Below are 15,000 nucleotides of genomic sequence, written 5' to 3'. Positions count from 1 at the left end.
CTTTGTAGTCCAGTAGGGTATATCTACATCGGACAGATTTAAGTTGATTAATGATCTGTGCTACAGAGTTTACATGTACCATGAATTCTGGACCTTCAATGTATGTTCAATACACGAAAGATAGAGGTGATTCTTGCACTTTTCTGGACAATTTGAGCAAACTAAAGTCTCTTATATATAGACAACTGAAAAATTCTCGTCTACAAGAGACAATAATTGCTCAAATTGATCACAAAAGCACAAAGATCACTTCTATGCGTATCTTTCCTCTACTACCAGCACATCAAACATACATTTCTTTCGTGACCAATACAGTTGTACATTGTCAGTTGATTATAACGTCATCACAATGTGTCACAAACTCTCCCCTTGGCGCCTAGGAATGTTATGTTTTACTGTCTGTTTAAGGTCCTAGTACGAGTTACTACATTATTATTATTATTACTACTATTATACTCTTCAACATTCCACAAGGCAGTGTTTATCTTATTTACAAAGTAAATAAAATCTTAAGATAAACAATAATTATAATAATTACCAACCCTCAAATTTCTTTGTTACTTTGAACTTTAAACACGCTAAAAAAAACATTTTTTACACTCACACATACAAAACAACACCAGCCCTGCAGCAGGTGACCAATAAAGGAGAAAAGCAAATGCAACAATGAAAACAATGACAGCAAAGTTTGCTCCTAATTTTTTATGGTTGAAAAAAGCCTGTACTCTACCATAATCAGGGGCCAGAGGCTGACATGTCCCAAAAGACTTCAAATAAGATCAAAGTGGAAAGAAAAAATAAAAATTATCTTTCCATGTCTGAATGCCAGCAAATAAGGAAACTGTATAAAAGGAGGCAAGAATTTTATATTATTGGTTTCTTACTAGTTTGCATCTTTCATAATAATATATTGGAAAAATAAAGTCAAGATTATTAAACAAAAAACAAAAAAAAAAAGAACATGCTACATGTACAAGGTCACTAAGGGACATTACACCCAGTCAGCCCTTCATTTGGAGGCCTTGCACAAAATAAGAACAGGGCTGTCTTGTGTATCGAAGAAGCTGGCTATGAATTATGTATAAGAAACGTTAGTAGCTAGCTATTTTTCACTTGATTTTCAGCTGTGGTTAAGGTGTTTTCAGTCATTGTTTTACTACACTGTAAAGTGTATATTTATTAGCAGCTATCTATATTTCACCACAGTACTTAGATGGCTAAAACAGCTGGCTCCTCGCTACCAATGATACCCCTGTAAGACTTTATTATTATTACAACAATGTCATCCAATTTGGCACCTGAAAAGAGGTACATGCAATCCCAACAAGTTTGGAGCTCACATTATTGTTGGCATTGAACTGACGTTTAATAAATGGCTTTTTTAAAAATCACACAATTTACAGAGTAACTGTAAGTGCACAAATGCAGGAAACATATCTACAGATGTTTTTAAGGGGTTTTCTCAATTTTTTGGAAACTTGACTTTGCTTGAATATTTATTCAAACTTCCTCAAAACAGCTGGCACTGTTGATTCTACTTCCTGCAACAATATTGCTTGGCAAATTTGTACTAGATTTTTTTTACAATACGGTTAACAGTATGTACAATATGATGTACCTCCTGATCATCCGGTTCCTGCTTTATCTTTGTTTCTAATTTCTCATTCTTTTCATTTCCATTTAATGAGATCTCATCATCATCATCCTCATTTTTACTCTCCTCATCATCTTCATCATCATCATCGTCTCCTTCATCATCTTCATCTTCGTCATCCTCATCGTCCTCCTCATCTCCAGCATCGTCCTCCTCATCATCATCATCACTTCCATTGTCTTCTCCATTTCCATCTGCTCCAGAATTGCCACCATTGCTTGAGCTGTTCTCGTAATCTCGGTTGCTTTTGGGTATTTTTCTCCCACGATTCCTTCCTCCACCTTGAGACTTAGGATTGTAATCTTTGTTCTCACTCTTCCTTCTTCCTCGACTAACAGCCCGACCTTCTTTTGTGGCCTTATCGAGGTGTTTGTTCACATCAGAATCAACAAATTGATTGGACAACACCAGAATGTCACTTGTATCTGCAAACAAATTGACAGAGGCAGCAACTTCTCTGACCCCATTTTCCAAACTATTCAATGACGGAGCTGTTCCGGGATGTGCATCAGTGAATCTTACTTGACCAAGATGTGTGTCTTTACCAATTCCATCCTCAGGTGGTAAGCCCCCCTTCTCCCATTTTTGCTCAATACCTTTTGACTGAGAAGGACAAGGTATTAGCCCAACTGAAACTGTCATTGTCCAAAAATTCTCTCCCAAACTTGTTTATCCTGGACGACCACATCCAATGATTACTAAAACTAAAAACAAACAAAAGAAACAAACCATTAACTCAATACTTCCTCAAGCGATGTCAATGTGAAAAAAGGAAATACTGTTGGTTGCTGATGGGAATGCAACTGCTACATTTGTACAAAACTCCTGGAAAAGAAACAATCCGTTCCCAAGATTTATTATAAGTATTTAAAACCCTTTAACACCCAACCAGCCTAAACCAGCCACACTTAATGCCAGACTATTTTACTCATCAATGGGGAACCCGCGAGAGTCAATGGGTTAAATCGAGCTCAAAAGGAATACCTTAATGTAGGTAAGGGTTCACCTTGGTAATATGTAAAAAAGGGGCAATAGCTTACTGTTAAGTAATTTTATTACATAAACACCAATGAAATACCAAGTGAGATTTTGCACGAAAACATGATATCTTCACAAGTGAAGATAACATGTTACTTTCACACATAAAAAGATCACTGTTGCTATGGTTACATATGAAAATTGCACCTTTCGATGCATTTTGTGAAATGATTTAGTATTTCGTTGGTGTTTATACCTGTATAATAAATAGAATATTACATAACTGCTTGTGAAATATTTTTCAACACTCGATCTCTGCGCAGCCATGTTATATCTTAGATCTTTCCATGCAATAAAGGCATGTCTTATGCATACACTTCTGATATTTTTTCTTAGTTTGTCCTCTTACATGTAAACCCAGTCTTACAGACAATTCACTTAGTATAGACCTGTAATCACATGCAATTTAGAATAAATAAGCATGAGTAATAATAATAATTATTATTATACATCAGACTCACTATGAAAAATCTGATTGGTCGAGAGCATTCAATCAATTCACAATAGCTTGTGAACTTGACATGATAAATGTAATATCTGCTGCAGATGTTACATTTCTCATGTCAAGTTCAACGTCTGCCTGGTTACTAAGCCCCTTGGAGTGTTCTCCTCAGAAACAAAATGGCTGAACGTTTGGCTTCTGTTTCTGAGGATGAATTATGTGAAAATGTATAATAAAACAATTATTGAATTCGGTTTCTGTGTCCTCGTGTCTGTGTTATCTGCCTCAGCCTTCGGCTTCGGCAGATAACACAGACCTCGGTTTTGATAATTCATGATATCATGCTCAACCTCATCCAATAATTTTCAAAGACAAACATCACCTTTTACAGTACACAGTTGTATTTTATACCAGTTGATTTTAACAAATGAAGCATTAACTCCCCCTTGTTCAGCGGCAACGCATGCAACAAATTGATGAGAGCACTAAGGTATAGATAAGAAGAACTGTATATTGGGGACCCTTAAGCAACGACATGGCTTTGAAAACACAACTTCACTCAGCACAGAAAGTACATGTAAGTGTCAACATTCCAGGAATAAAATTGGTGAGAATGGTGTGGATATTTAAAATTTATCATCAGGTGCTGATTACATCCTTCGCATCACCTCAAATTTGGTCGATTCATGTTGCTGTCAGGGCGACAAAGCCATGATAGAAATATACACAAACGTGTAGAGCGCCCAGAGCTTTTGCTCATCAGACCTACATGTACCTGTATTGTTTTGAAGCATTCTTGTAGCTGTCGTTGTTGTCCTAAAAGCTCTCTACATTTGTATTAACATCTCAACTGCATATAATAATCATGTCCTCAATTCAACAAACTATATATCTATTTTCTTGAGCCCACTTACACGACAATGGATAAAAAAGAACACGTCTTGATACAATATGACCCTGATATAATGAACTTGGCACTTCCTCAAAAATTTAGGTTCCAGTACAGCAAGAAGATGTGGGGAAACCTGCCACATTTACCTCCCACTTCAGATCATAATGCACTTCCATTTTCATAGAAAAGAAACAAGTTACTCATAATATTATACATATTTTTTATCCTTCTGACCCCTCATACATTTGCAAAATTTAATGACAAAGATGTCAAGAGGCACTTGACTGGCAAACACCTGGTCAATATTGTCAGCCAAAGTGATATTACTTTCCAAACAGACCCCCACGCACGAGGCCAGCATTCAATTCAAGTTAACTTGTTTTCTGTTACCAGAGAAACAAAAAAACATGATCAACATTAATTAATTTGTGCTTGTATTTCATATTCTTAGGAAACAGCCAATTCATAAAGGATTACACACACTCTGAGAAAAAAAAATCTTTTCATACGAAAAAGGAGAATGTTTTCTGCATCAATGAAAAAGTAAAAACAATGGAAGTTTTAATTCACAATATTGAAATTCATTCTCTTGATTTGATTTATTTTTTGGGATAATTGTGTTCAATGAACTAAACTCACTGATAAGTTACCAGTACAATCCTATACATTTTTAGGTGGTTTAATTCATACTGGATATGAAGTAAAATAATAACAGATGAGAATGTGTGGATCATTTGCTTGTGTAGTGGTACATGTTCACTGTAGATGTGGTTTTATTTTTTCTTGTTCAAAGCGGCTTTAAATTTACAAAACCTTACGGTAGATTAGTATTTCTCTGTACTTTTTAATTCAAATTAGTAAGCAAGAATTATAGAATAGTATGAAACAATGGATTATAAAAAGGAGACACTGTGATTTTCAAAAATTTACAAGAAATTACACATAATTACTGTAGTTAAACTACAATGTACAATATATTGAACTTGAAAGCTGTCTAACAATAATATCCAGTTCACATCAGGAATCTAAAGTTCAGATATTGGATTACATGTGGTACTTAGCCGAAATGAAGTTCATCTGAGCCAAGGAAACCCTACATGTGAATTTAATGACTTTCATGTTTTACCTGGCACATGTAATTTCATGCTACCAAGTTTGAATTAATGAACATTATTACAAAATGTGTTAATGATAATATTAAGCTGTCAGTGACATTTAAACAGAACCTCAGATATCTCACGAACAAGAAAACAACACCACCCACTTAAATTTGAAAGGCTTTTCAAATTACAAAACAATGAATCTGAATTCTCCACTCTGCAGTATTGTCCAACCTTTGACCATCCGATCAGTAATTAGGGTAGTCAACCACCCAGTGTTAAGGGACTTGTATACACAAGTTTATTTAGCTGACTAGGAACAAAATTAATACACGTAGTAGTGTCCTTGAGAGTACTTTAACGCACTTCAAAAATAGAGCAAGAAGCATTGAGCTCTATGTGCAACGTGCATGTACCAGCAAATGAGGATCACCCCACTGATCCATGAAGCCCCCCCCCCCCCCCCCCTTCCCCCGGCAATTGACGAGTAAAATTGTCTGGCATTAGACAGAGTAAAATCTGTAAGTGGCCACTGGGAGTTAAAGGGTTGAGGGGGGATTTTCTGTATTCTGAAAAAAACTGCACAAATACATGTATCAAACTTAAGGTGATTTTGGACCATCCAGTTTCTTGAAAACACAGTACAAAAGACCAGGCCATAAAGCAGTGCTGGAAATAACAGTCGGTCATCGTACATTGTCCGACCAAATTTTGAAAATGTCCGGCCAATTTCACATTATGATCGGACACAATGACCAAACATGTCACCAGCACATCTTGAGTTCTCTTCTTCAAAGTGTTGTCAGTCAATAAATTATGTCTGGTCCAATTTGTCAAATGTCCGACCAAAAGGAAGATTTGAAAGGACATATGTCCTCTGAATAAAGAAAAATTATTTCCACCACTGTAAAGGCATTATTAAATAGCTTTTTTTTCACAGATTCCAATCAAGTTTCTTCCTCATTAGAAAATAGCCTCAGTGAAGTAAACAAGTCTGCAGTGAATAAACTGTATCATTACTTTTGCATTTACACTATTACCATTAACTTTTCACAGTTACAACTGTATCAAACCAAAATGGTGACCATTATAACACACAGTGGAGTCACTGTAACAATTATTAAATAATAAATTACTGTTCTTCAAGTTTATTCTTGGCCATCAGAAAACACACCTTTAAGTTCTTTTTGTTCCTGATTATGCATGTCTGTAATTGTAGCATTTTTACAGATTCATGGAGCAGACATGTTGCCCCTTAATTAATGTCACACTCAATTTAATGAAGATTTGTGAAAGACTTCACCACGAAAAATGTTATTAATTTTCAACTTCTCAATTAAATTACATGATGAAATATATAAAACGTGATTCAACTCAATGGATTATCTGTTGGCTAAATACATTGATTTCTTGCGGAGATTTATTATTGACATTTCACGCTGAAACAGGTTTTGATTTGTCTGGTTCACACAGTTTATCAAAACAAATCAAAGACACCTGTCTTAAGAAAAAACACTACAATTGAAAGCAACTTGGACTTTCTTCAAAACTTAAAACCAGGCCACATGCTTACTTAAAATAAATATTATCACCTAGGAAAAATAATAATAACTTAAGTAAGCCCCCAAAAAAAACAAAATAAAGCTGAAATTTTTCCAAAATGTGAAATACGTGATTTTATTCACAAATCAGTAAATTTGCAAAAGTGATTTTTCATGAAAGCCGTCTCATGCTGTTTTAAATATTTATCAATTGTAATTAGAAACTAAATGCAAATTTAGCACAGGTCATTGGATACAACCACTGGTGTAAGAAATGCTTTGTTTCGTAGAAATTGCCTCGGTGATTTTATGTAATTAGTGGTGCTGTTGTTTACTCAAGCAATAGATAAAAAAAAAGAGAAAAGTAATATTTTAGAAGAAATGCTCAAAAAGCATTAACAGTATTATTGTGTAAGAATTTGTTTCGTCCTAATATACTTTTTTGGTTTCTTGAAGCGTAAGATTTTCGATCAATCAAAAATACAAGGGTCATACCGTAACGAGACAAATGGCCCTTAAGGCGAATTCAAACAATAAAGAGGTTCGAGCTTTCAAGTTTATCACATGATGAAAAACACAGCGAACCATTGCATCAAATGTTCAAATAAATTCAGACAGAAAAGTCAAATGTGACCACAAGGCTAAACAAGAAGACAATAGACTTCAAAAGATTTAGCCTTAAACGACCTACCGGAGAAGCAATATCGAATGAGCTTACATGTAATATTTGTGAACTCGTCATCAAAAGTCTTAAGTTTATAAATAGCACGGTGATAACCTGTTTCAAAAGTGTGAAATGGATCAAGAAAAAACTTCAACGACAAAGAACTGTAAATCCCCAAACTTTTTTGTTTTTAAGATGATCAATCGTCCACCAATTGCATGAGTCGTAAAAGGATGTGTTTAGGGCTACAAAAAAATCCCCTGGGGATACGGAAGGAAAAAACGGTCTCTTGAATGATGGAGTAGAAAACTTCATTTGTTCAAGAGATAATCTCGTTGGTGCGTAGTTGCAACATACCATTCGAGTTTCGGCGACTAAGCACGGATTTAGAAATGCTTAGACATGCGTGAAGTTTACAGAAATGGTATGCTTACGTCAGCGATCCGCTTCAAGAAATCCGAGGCCTCCGAAAGAAACTTGCATCTGTGTGTCACTAACTTCCGCTGGGTATTATTTACGCTTTTTTTCGGGCTTGGGGAGGAAAAATTCGACGAGAACAGGTGATCGGTGAATGAATCTCTTCTTGTCGTGAGATGAAATCAACAGCATGTATCGAGTTATTTAAACAAAATATCAACACATTGCAATAACTGAACGGTTTATCTCGCTTCACCAAATTGTCTGTAAATTAAGCCACAATTGTATTGGATGAATTTTAGAGAGACCGGCCCACACACGACTTGGCCATTCTTAAAAAATATTTTCCTTAAAAACACTGTAAAAACAATGAAACCGTTTCCTTGTCGAAATAAAAATATGGCATGTCTGACCAGCGAGATAAAAGTACCATACATGTATGCTAGAGCTCGTAAAACTAGCGAATATCAAGGCTTACCTTTGACGAAGTAAGCATTTCAATAATTTGCCTCAAAGGCGGAAACTTCTGAGACCTGAAATCCTGTGAATTTGGCACAAAAGAACGATTTTTGAGCTCAAGGCAAAGTGTGTACAAGCAGACAAGGCAAACGCATGGAGACTCGAATAATCGCGTGGCAAAAGAAAAATTGCTCGAATAAACATACATCAAAAACATCAAGTCCACTTCTCGAATTAAAGCCACTTTTGCGGCTAGGGCCGATTTTGTTTAGATGATGGGCAATATACACATCTTCGAATAAAAGTGATAAAATTAGAAATTCAAATCGCCACAGAGCTATGTTTGTTATTCACAACATTGCCAAGTCGACGATCGTCCTATTCCAGTAAAATAAAGGTTTCGCTTTTCATACACAGGCAAATGCTTTTTAAAAAGGTTGTATCTGTAAAAGTTATAAGCACGAAGCTTACCAGAAAAAATATCCGATAACATCGCAGGATTTCCTGTGTAATCCACGATTTTACAATTCACGCATACACATTCAAAGATGCTTGAAATACCAATTGATTCAAGTCGCGGATAATAAAAAACCGTAAAACGTGGTTTAAACGGCGTAAAACTTACCTCCTTTATCACCAATGCTTAGCCCAAGTAAATAATCATCCGATCGCCACCATACAGGCGTCTTTCGCCGGAATTTCAGGATTTTACAACGTTTTATAAGGGCCAAATGAAAAAAGATGCTTGCTACTAAAGGCTAGGGCGGGATTTGAACCCCACAGCGCAATCAGCGATTAAACTGGCCAATCAGAAGGCCCCATTAAGCTGTCACGCTTTATACTCTTACCATACCATACGCACAAGGCTAATAGTAGCACGAATACTGTTTTCAACTAACAAGTGTGTTTTTAAGATTTCTGAGGGGAAAGAACTTAAAAGCCCTTTCTTTTACTTAGTAACTCCCGGTTGAAGACAATCCACAAGGAAAACATTGACACAAAAACCGCCCAGACACGAAAAGAAAAACAGGAACTGAGGCTGGAACTTTTTCGGCAGCAATATTCTGAAGATGGCAACATTGCGCTCGCAACATAAACGCTGAAGGTTCTTAAATCGCGAAAGAAAGCATTCTGGTCCCTAATTAAATCATGTCAAATAAACAGCGACAATACTAAAAAATTTTGTATCTTTTGCGGCGTACCTACTCTTAATAAATCGTTGTTGCATTAATTGAAATATTAAAAGCCAACCCAGTTGAGTGCTAAAAACAGCACGTGAACGGCTTCGCCTAGAAGTCTCGACCCCGGATTATAAACAGGAATAATATTATTGTTTGTGGTCATTTAAGTATGACAGCCATCAATAACAGACTTCAATAACCATATTTAGCCTGTTTCTACATGATAAAAGACTTGACTTGAGCAACGTGTTGTTGGCATTCGAATTTCGAAAACCAATATATTAAAACAAAATTGCAAACCACCTAGACCCTTCGAAAATAATGCACCACGAGGTGAAAAAGAGAATGTACACAGTATTAAAAAGACACAAAGGGGATAATTTATACAAATTTTGCCATGAACGACCTTACGTTTGTGAATCTAACCATAAATTGCAATACAAATTTAAATTCGTAAACTCAAGTTGTGCTTACGGCTTGATAAATTATCTCGATATCGGCAATTCACAGTTATCTTAGAAGCAAAAACATAAGTGTAGCCTTGCATACTAAGAAACTGAAGATATACGGAAAAAACGTGGGAATAAAAATCTAAAATAGAGTGGTCAGCTTTATTGTTCAGTGCTTAAGAAGTAAAGAACTGTATCGACGACGTAATCACGATTCCAGACAAAATCACACTTGCGTTGCTAATCTCTCACAGGAAGAAAACCAAAGACCTTAAATTCATAACTTGGAAAACGTCACAGAAGATATAAAAGGCTAAAAGGGTTGAAGATATTTATTTAATATTTGAACGAGAAATGCGTGTAAACAATTAGAGCACATTTGCACACGTGCGTGAATTCGAAAAAGCGTGATTGGTTCGTACTCAAACTAACGTTAGGGATCATCAACCCTGACTAAATAATCAATTGATTTTGCGTGGAGTTTAAAACATTGTAGTAAAATGGTTTAATTTCGGGTGATCTTGCACTTACCTCTACACTTATCTAATTTTTCTTTTGAAAACAATATCAATTCATGGCACAGATAACACAAGCGAGATTTGACTAATCCAGGCAATGTATAAGGACCATCATTGCGTGCGGGTAGAGCGCCTCAGTGAAACCAATAACAGCACTGTGTGGTATACGGTGTTGAAAATCAAAAAGAGAAATACGAGACTATCGGTATCGTGCAAGTTGATACATCACACTTTGCCATCCGATAAAAATTGCAGTTCTTCCGTTTTGCTGAAGTTTATGGCGCCCTGAGAAAGCTGATTCGTCTGCCAGCTGGCATTTCAGCAGGTTGCGGAACCGGAAATTAACTTCACAACAAAGGACAGCTAAAAAAATATTCCTGGATGCAGACTATACAAAAACGAAAAGCTTAAACATATGCAAGATTAAGAATCAAATTGCTCCAACCACAAAAAACCGCCATTTTAATTGCGGAAAATGGTCATATTTCCTTTTTTACACCAATTATCTTGTTTGTATCAAAGAATCTCTCTTTTCCAACAGTTCCAATTCATGCCCGCGTTTCATCGTGGTTTTCACCCGTGATTCTCGTCTGTGTTTATCATCTTGACACAGACATCTCTTGACAAAACAAAAACGCTAGAGCAGTCTGCAAGTGAACTCTGTTAAATGCCATTAAAATCCAATAATTGCCTCTACGACTTTAACACCATCGATTTTGTTGTCGATCGATTTTATAAAATCCAATAAGCTTGTAATTACGTACGTCAAAATGACATGGATTGTTGAAAGGTTAATGGGGATTGACTCGGTTGTTGAGGTCAATTTGGAAATCCTCGTGGAGGCACGAAAAACCAGTTTGGTTTGACCATGTAAATCAACCACAGTAAAAACGTTTGTGAAGTAAACTTTCGAGCGTTTGGTCCTCATGGACGTAGTTGGACTGCCACGTTTTGAGCAAAGTGAAGCCCCGGATGTTTAAAACCAAAAACTGTTTGAACTGAAGGCGCGTTTACACGACAGAGGAAAAATGGCACGGGTCCGATAAAAAATGGAACGGTTCCAATAATTTTTGTAAAGAAACAGTGAACTTTTATCCGTTCCGCTACGGGACCATAGGCGCCTACGGCCCCGTAGTGGAACGGATAAAGTTTCACTGTTTCTTTACAAAACTGATTGGAACCGTTCTTCTTTTTATCGGACCCGTGCCATTTTTCCTCTGTCGTGTAAACGCGCCTTGAGTGTTTGCATTCTATCGTTGCCAGGCAAAATATCACCAGCCAGGTCATGGGCTAAGAGCAGATAAACGCAAAATTGAAATATTATTTCTTCCGGCTTCGTGACATCTTTCGATGTGATCCCTTCGTAACATGATTACTGGGGATGACGAATGGAGAACTCTGAGGCTGAGAGCTCGGTACTACGTAATTAGCTGGATCTTGTCTTTCCAGCAATTTCATTGGCTAATCAGGAACAATAAACAAACAGCGGTGACAAACACCATCAAAGATGTACTTTGCTCCCGATGATAGAACTGCAGGCCAAAGAAAAAGAGTATTTACCAATTGGCTAATCAAAACCATGGTTCTAAGCTTACAATCTTGCGCGACCATCTTGAGTAAACATCAGCGCATCTAAGATCAGAAAAAAGAAAATTGGCAAGGAAAAACAGCGGAGCAATAGCGGCTATAATGCCTCTAACCACAACGTTTTAATCCCTGTAATTCAATTGGTGGCGGGAGGTGGAATCCTGAATCATGAATCAAATTGGTTATGAGTGGTTAAATTAGAAGGACTCATTGAATTTTTGTGATCAAAACTAGAGAATCATGAATTTCGAGAGACGGTTAAAAGAATCACGAAAAAGAAATTGTTAATGAATCATAAATCATTGTGCTAAAAAACGACACGAATCACCAATAACGAAGGTCAAATTATTCCGCTTCCACCCCCGAAATTCAAGGCAATGCCGGTCATTTGAACTTTTTTTAGAGACTGGAGCCGAGACTAAGTTAAACTTTGAGTACAACATACGATTAATTAATTCATTAATACCTGCAGCATTTGTTTATTGGTAATCCGCGTAGCTAACGGGATTTTCGCATCGCATTGAAGTCAGTGTAGGATGCATGAAATTTGTGTTGTATCGAAATTCAAAGAAACTTATTTACTTCTGGCTCATTTTCCAGATACATCGAGAAACTTTTCAAAAGAGGAATCAAGTTAAAACGTTAAAGAGAATGTTCACAGATGCTTTCATGACAGCTTCAGCCAGCCCCTTACCGTTTCCCGTTAATGCAATCATCTCTGAAATGTGGGCAGTTCCGCCGCCAAAAACACCCCGCCAGGCAAACAAAATGGTATGGACTTGCCTCACCCCCGACTTATCTCAGCTGATCGACGTTCCCCGCTTTTCTCCCTTCCCGATCAATTACTCAAAGCTACTTTCTATGTTTGTACGACAAGAAACTGTGAAACCTAATACGAATCATACGTACAGAGTGCTATTATGCTGAATATTGTGAAAAGAATTTGGTGTTGAACGTTGAACACACGGGGTCAAGTTCATTCAGGATATGCCAAAAATGATCTTACTTGCATGTGTCAATTTAAATGATTCACGATTTCTTGTTTGAGCTTCTAGATTACAATCTAACCTCGGGTGCAATTTTTGGGTGAATATGAAAACGAAATAATGATCTCGGATCTTAATTCCTTAAGGAAACACACGGAAGATCCGTAGAAGGGTCACGTGACAACGCGGAATAGAGAGGTTGTTGCTCAAGTGGTGTGTTTAATGACATTATATTGCAACGGGAGACCATTTACCAGGAGCTTACAACTCCATTACTCGATCTATGCAACGGCATTTTCACATCAAGCTAATTTTAGACGAGTTCTTAAATAACATTTGGTTTGCACGAGTAGCCACTCACAATCCCATGGGTAATAATTTCTCATGCAAGAATTGTGATTAGCTAGAAATTAAAATTCTAGTTTCGCAGGAAAATCAATCTAAAAATAACGCTGTCTGTAAAAACGCCATTCCACAAGTACAATGGGGAGTTTAAGCAGAGACGCCGACTACGGTAACGACAATGCCAAAGCAAGAATACGATCGGTTAAAAAAGGAAAAATACACGTGCTGCACGTGCAGCACGAATTTCCGTGAATTTCTTTGCCGTACTCCACAAAACGATAGAGTCTAAGGGCGCTTTCCTTTTGTCAGAACTGGCCGGCCAGACCCGTCATTTTGCAAAGAAAATGCAACAATTTGAAGGAACACTTGCACGATAATTCCTCACATTCTTATGGAAAAGTATGTATTATCCTCGAGGTTTGTTAATTTGAAGGCGTTGTAGAGTTATTCCACCCAAATGCCCGGTCTGGCCGGTCAGTTCTGTCAAATGGAAAGCGCCCGAAGGATGCGTTCGATTGACCCTATTCCGGAATAAGAATGCGTCAGTGGAGTAATTTAAAAAGGCATATCTGGTGTTTTGAAGCAACAAAGATAATAAAGATATGTTTAAAATAGCATCTGAGGAGGTGTTTAACAATTTTAATGTGAATCTTCGTGAAAACGAAGGATCTCTAACCTCTATTCCATGTATTCCTATTCCGGAATACGGTCAATCGAACGCACCCTAAGGCCCTGTTTACATGGAGGGAGGGTTACCCTTCTAGAAGGGTCAATAGATAGCCACCGTTTACATGTGTAAGGTTATCCCCGGGGCTATCTCTGCCTCTATCATTCCGGCTTGGATTAGTCACTCTTGCCAGCATTGTTCGACAAAGTAGTTCCCCAGGTTTATAACCACACGAAGACATGTTTGTAGTTGGCGGGAATATGACGGTAGCCGTGAGCCAAGCCCCCACTCGCTTTTCACAGGCAGTTCTTTTCGTTTTCTCGACTATCTGAGAGCCTGGAACAGGCTAATATGACAGTAATCTGATCACCCTAAACTTGACCCTCCTAGGAGGGTAACCCTACCTCGAGCGTTTACATGGCTTAAATAAACAAAAACATGACCCTCCTAGAAGGGGTAACCCTACCTCGCATGTAAACGAAACCGGGAAAAACAATAGAGGAGGGTAACCCCCCTAGAAGGGTAACCCTTCCAGCAGGGTTACCCTCCCTCCATGTAAACAGGGCCTAAAAGTACTCACGAGTGACCACTCACCACGAGTTACCACGACTGACCACGAGTCATTTGTGGTCAATCGTGGTCACCCGTGGTCACTCGTGGTCACTCGTAAGTACTTTTAGACTTTAGACTCTATCCAAAACAACAACGTAAGCGTAAAAGCACCAAATTTTATTGTTTTGACGACAACGTGAGCATATTACAATGAACCAGTCAGTTAATATTTTTACTATAAAACCGTTCGTACCCATCCATTCACAGGATAGTTCGTCCGTGTTAAGTTGTACAAGGTGAACAAGACGGAATAATCGCGAAATACTTGTGATAGTGCTAAGTTACATTTTTGGAATAACGTTTTGGTTGACGTGCTTAACCTTTTTAATGAAATTGTCATTGCGCTTCTAGTCGTGGGCTTCTGATTGCAAGAGGTTTTCTAGCAGCAAAACGACGAAACCACGTTGTCCCTTTTATAAGCGAAAGTTTGAGAAGGAACGGAAATGAT

General features: G+C 37.4%; 1 protein-coding gene across 5 annotated transcripts in view; it reads right to left on the bottom strand.

Moving 5' to 3' along the window:
- LOC138038651 (uncharacterized) overlaps window positions 1-12,820 on the bottom strand; it is a 33,508-nt gene extending 20,688 nt beyond the window's left edge. Inside the window, exons 1-4 of one of the 5 annotated variants that reach the window (XM_068884643.1) lie at window positions 12,637-12,820; window positions 11,916-11,987; window positions 1,619-2,358; window positions 1-23 (exon numbers count right to left, since the gene is read on the bottom strand). The exon at window positions 1-23 is cut by the window's left edge and continues 155 nt beyond it. In XM_068884643.1, coding sequence (XP_068740744.1) covers window positions 1-23; window positions 1,619-2,296 — 701 coding nt within the window. In that variant the 5' untranslated portion in view covers window positions 2,297-2,358; window positions 11,916-11,987; window positions 12,637-12,820. Of the gene's footprint in view, window positions 24-1,618; window positions 2,359-8,226; window positions 8,290-8,832; window positions 8,970-10,368; window positions 10,613-11,915; window positions 11,988-12,636 lie in introns of those variants that run through there. The other 4 variants (XM_068884641.1, XM_068884645.1, XM_068884646.1 and 1 more) reach the window with 4 other exon arrangements.
- Between the last annotated feature and the right edge of the window lie 2,180 nt (window positions 12,821-15,000).

This window comes from Montipora capricornis, chromosome 2 (genome assembly GCF_036669925.1).
Source record: "Montipora capricornis isolate CH-2021 chromosome 2, ASM3666992v2, whole genome shotgun sequence".
Classification (NCBI taxonomy): Eukaryota; Metazoa; Cnidaria; class Anthozoa; order Scleractinia; family Acroporidae; genus Montipora; species Montipora capricornis.
The sequence above is the reverse complement of the archived record's forward strand: the minus strand, read 5'-3'. Positions and strand labels throughout refer to the sequence as shown.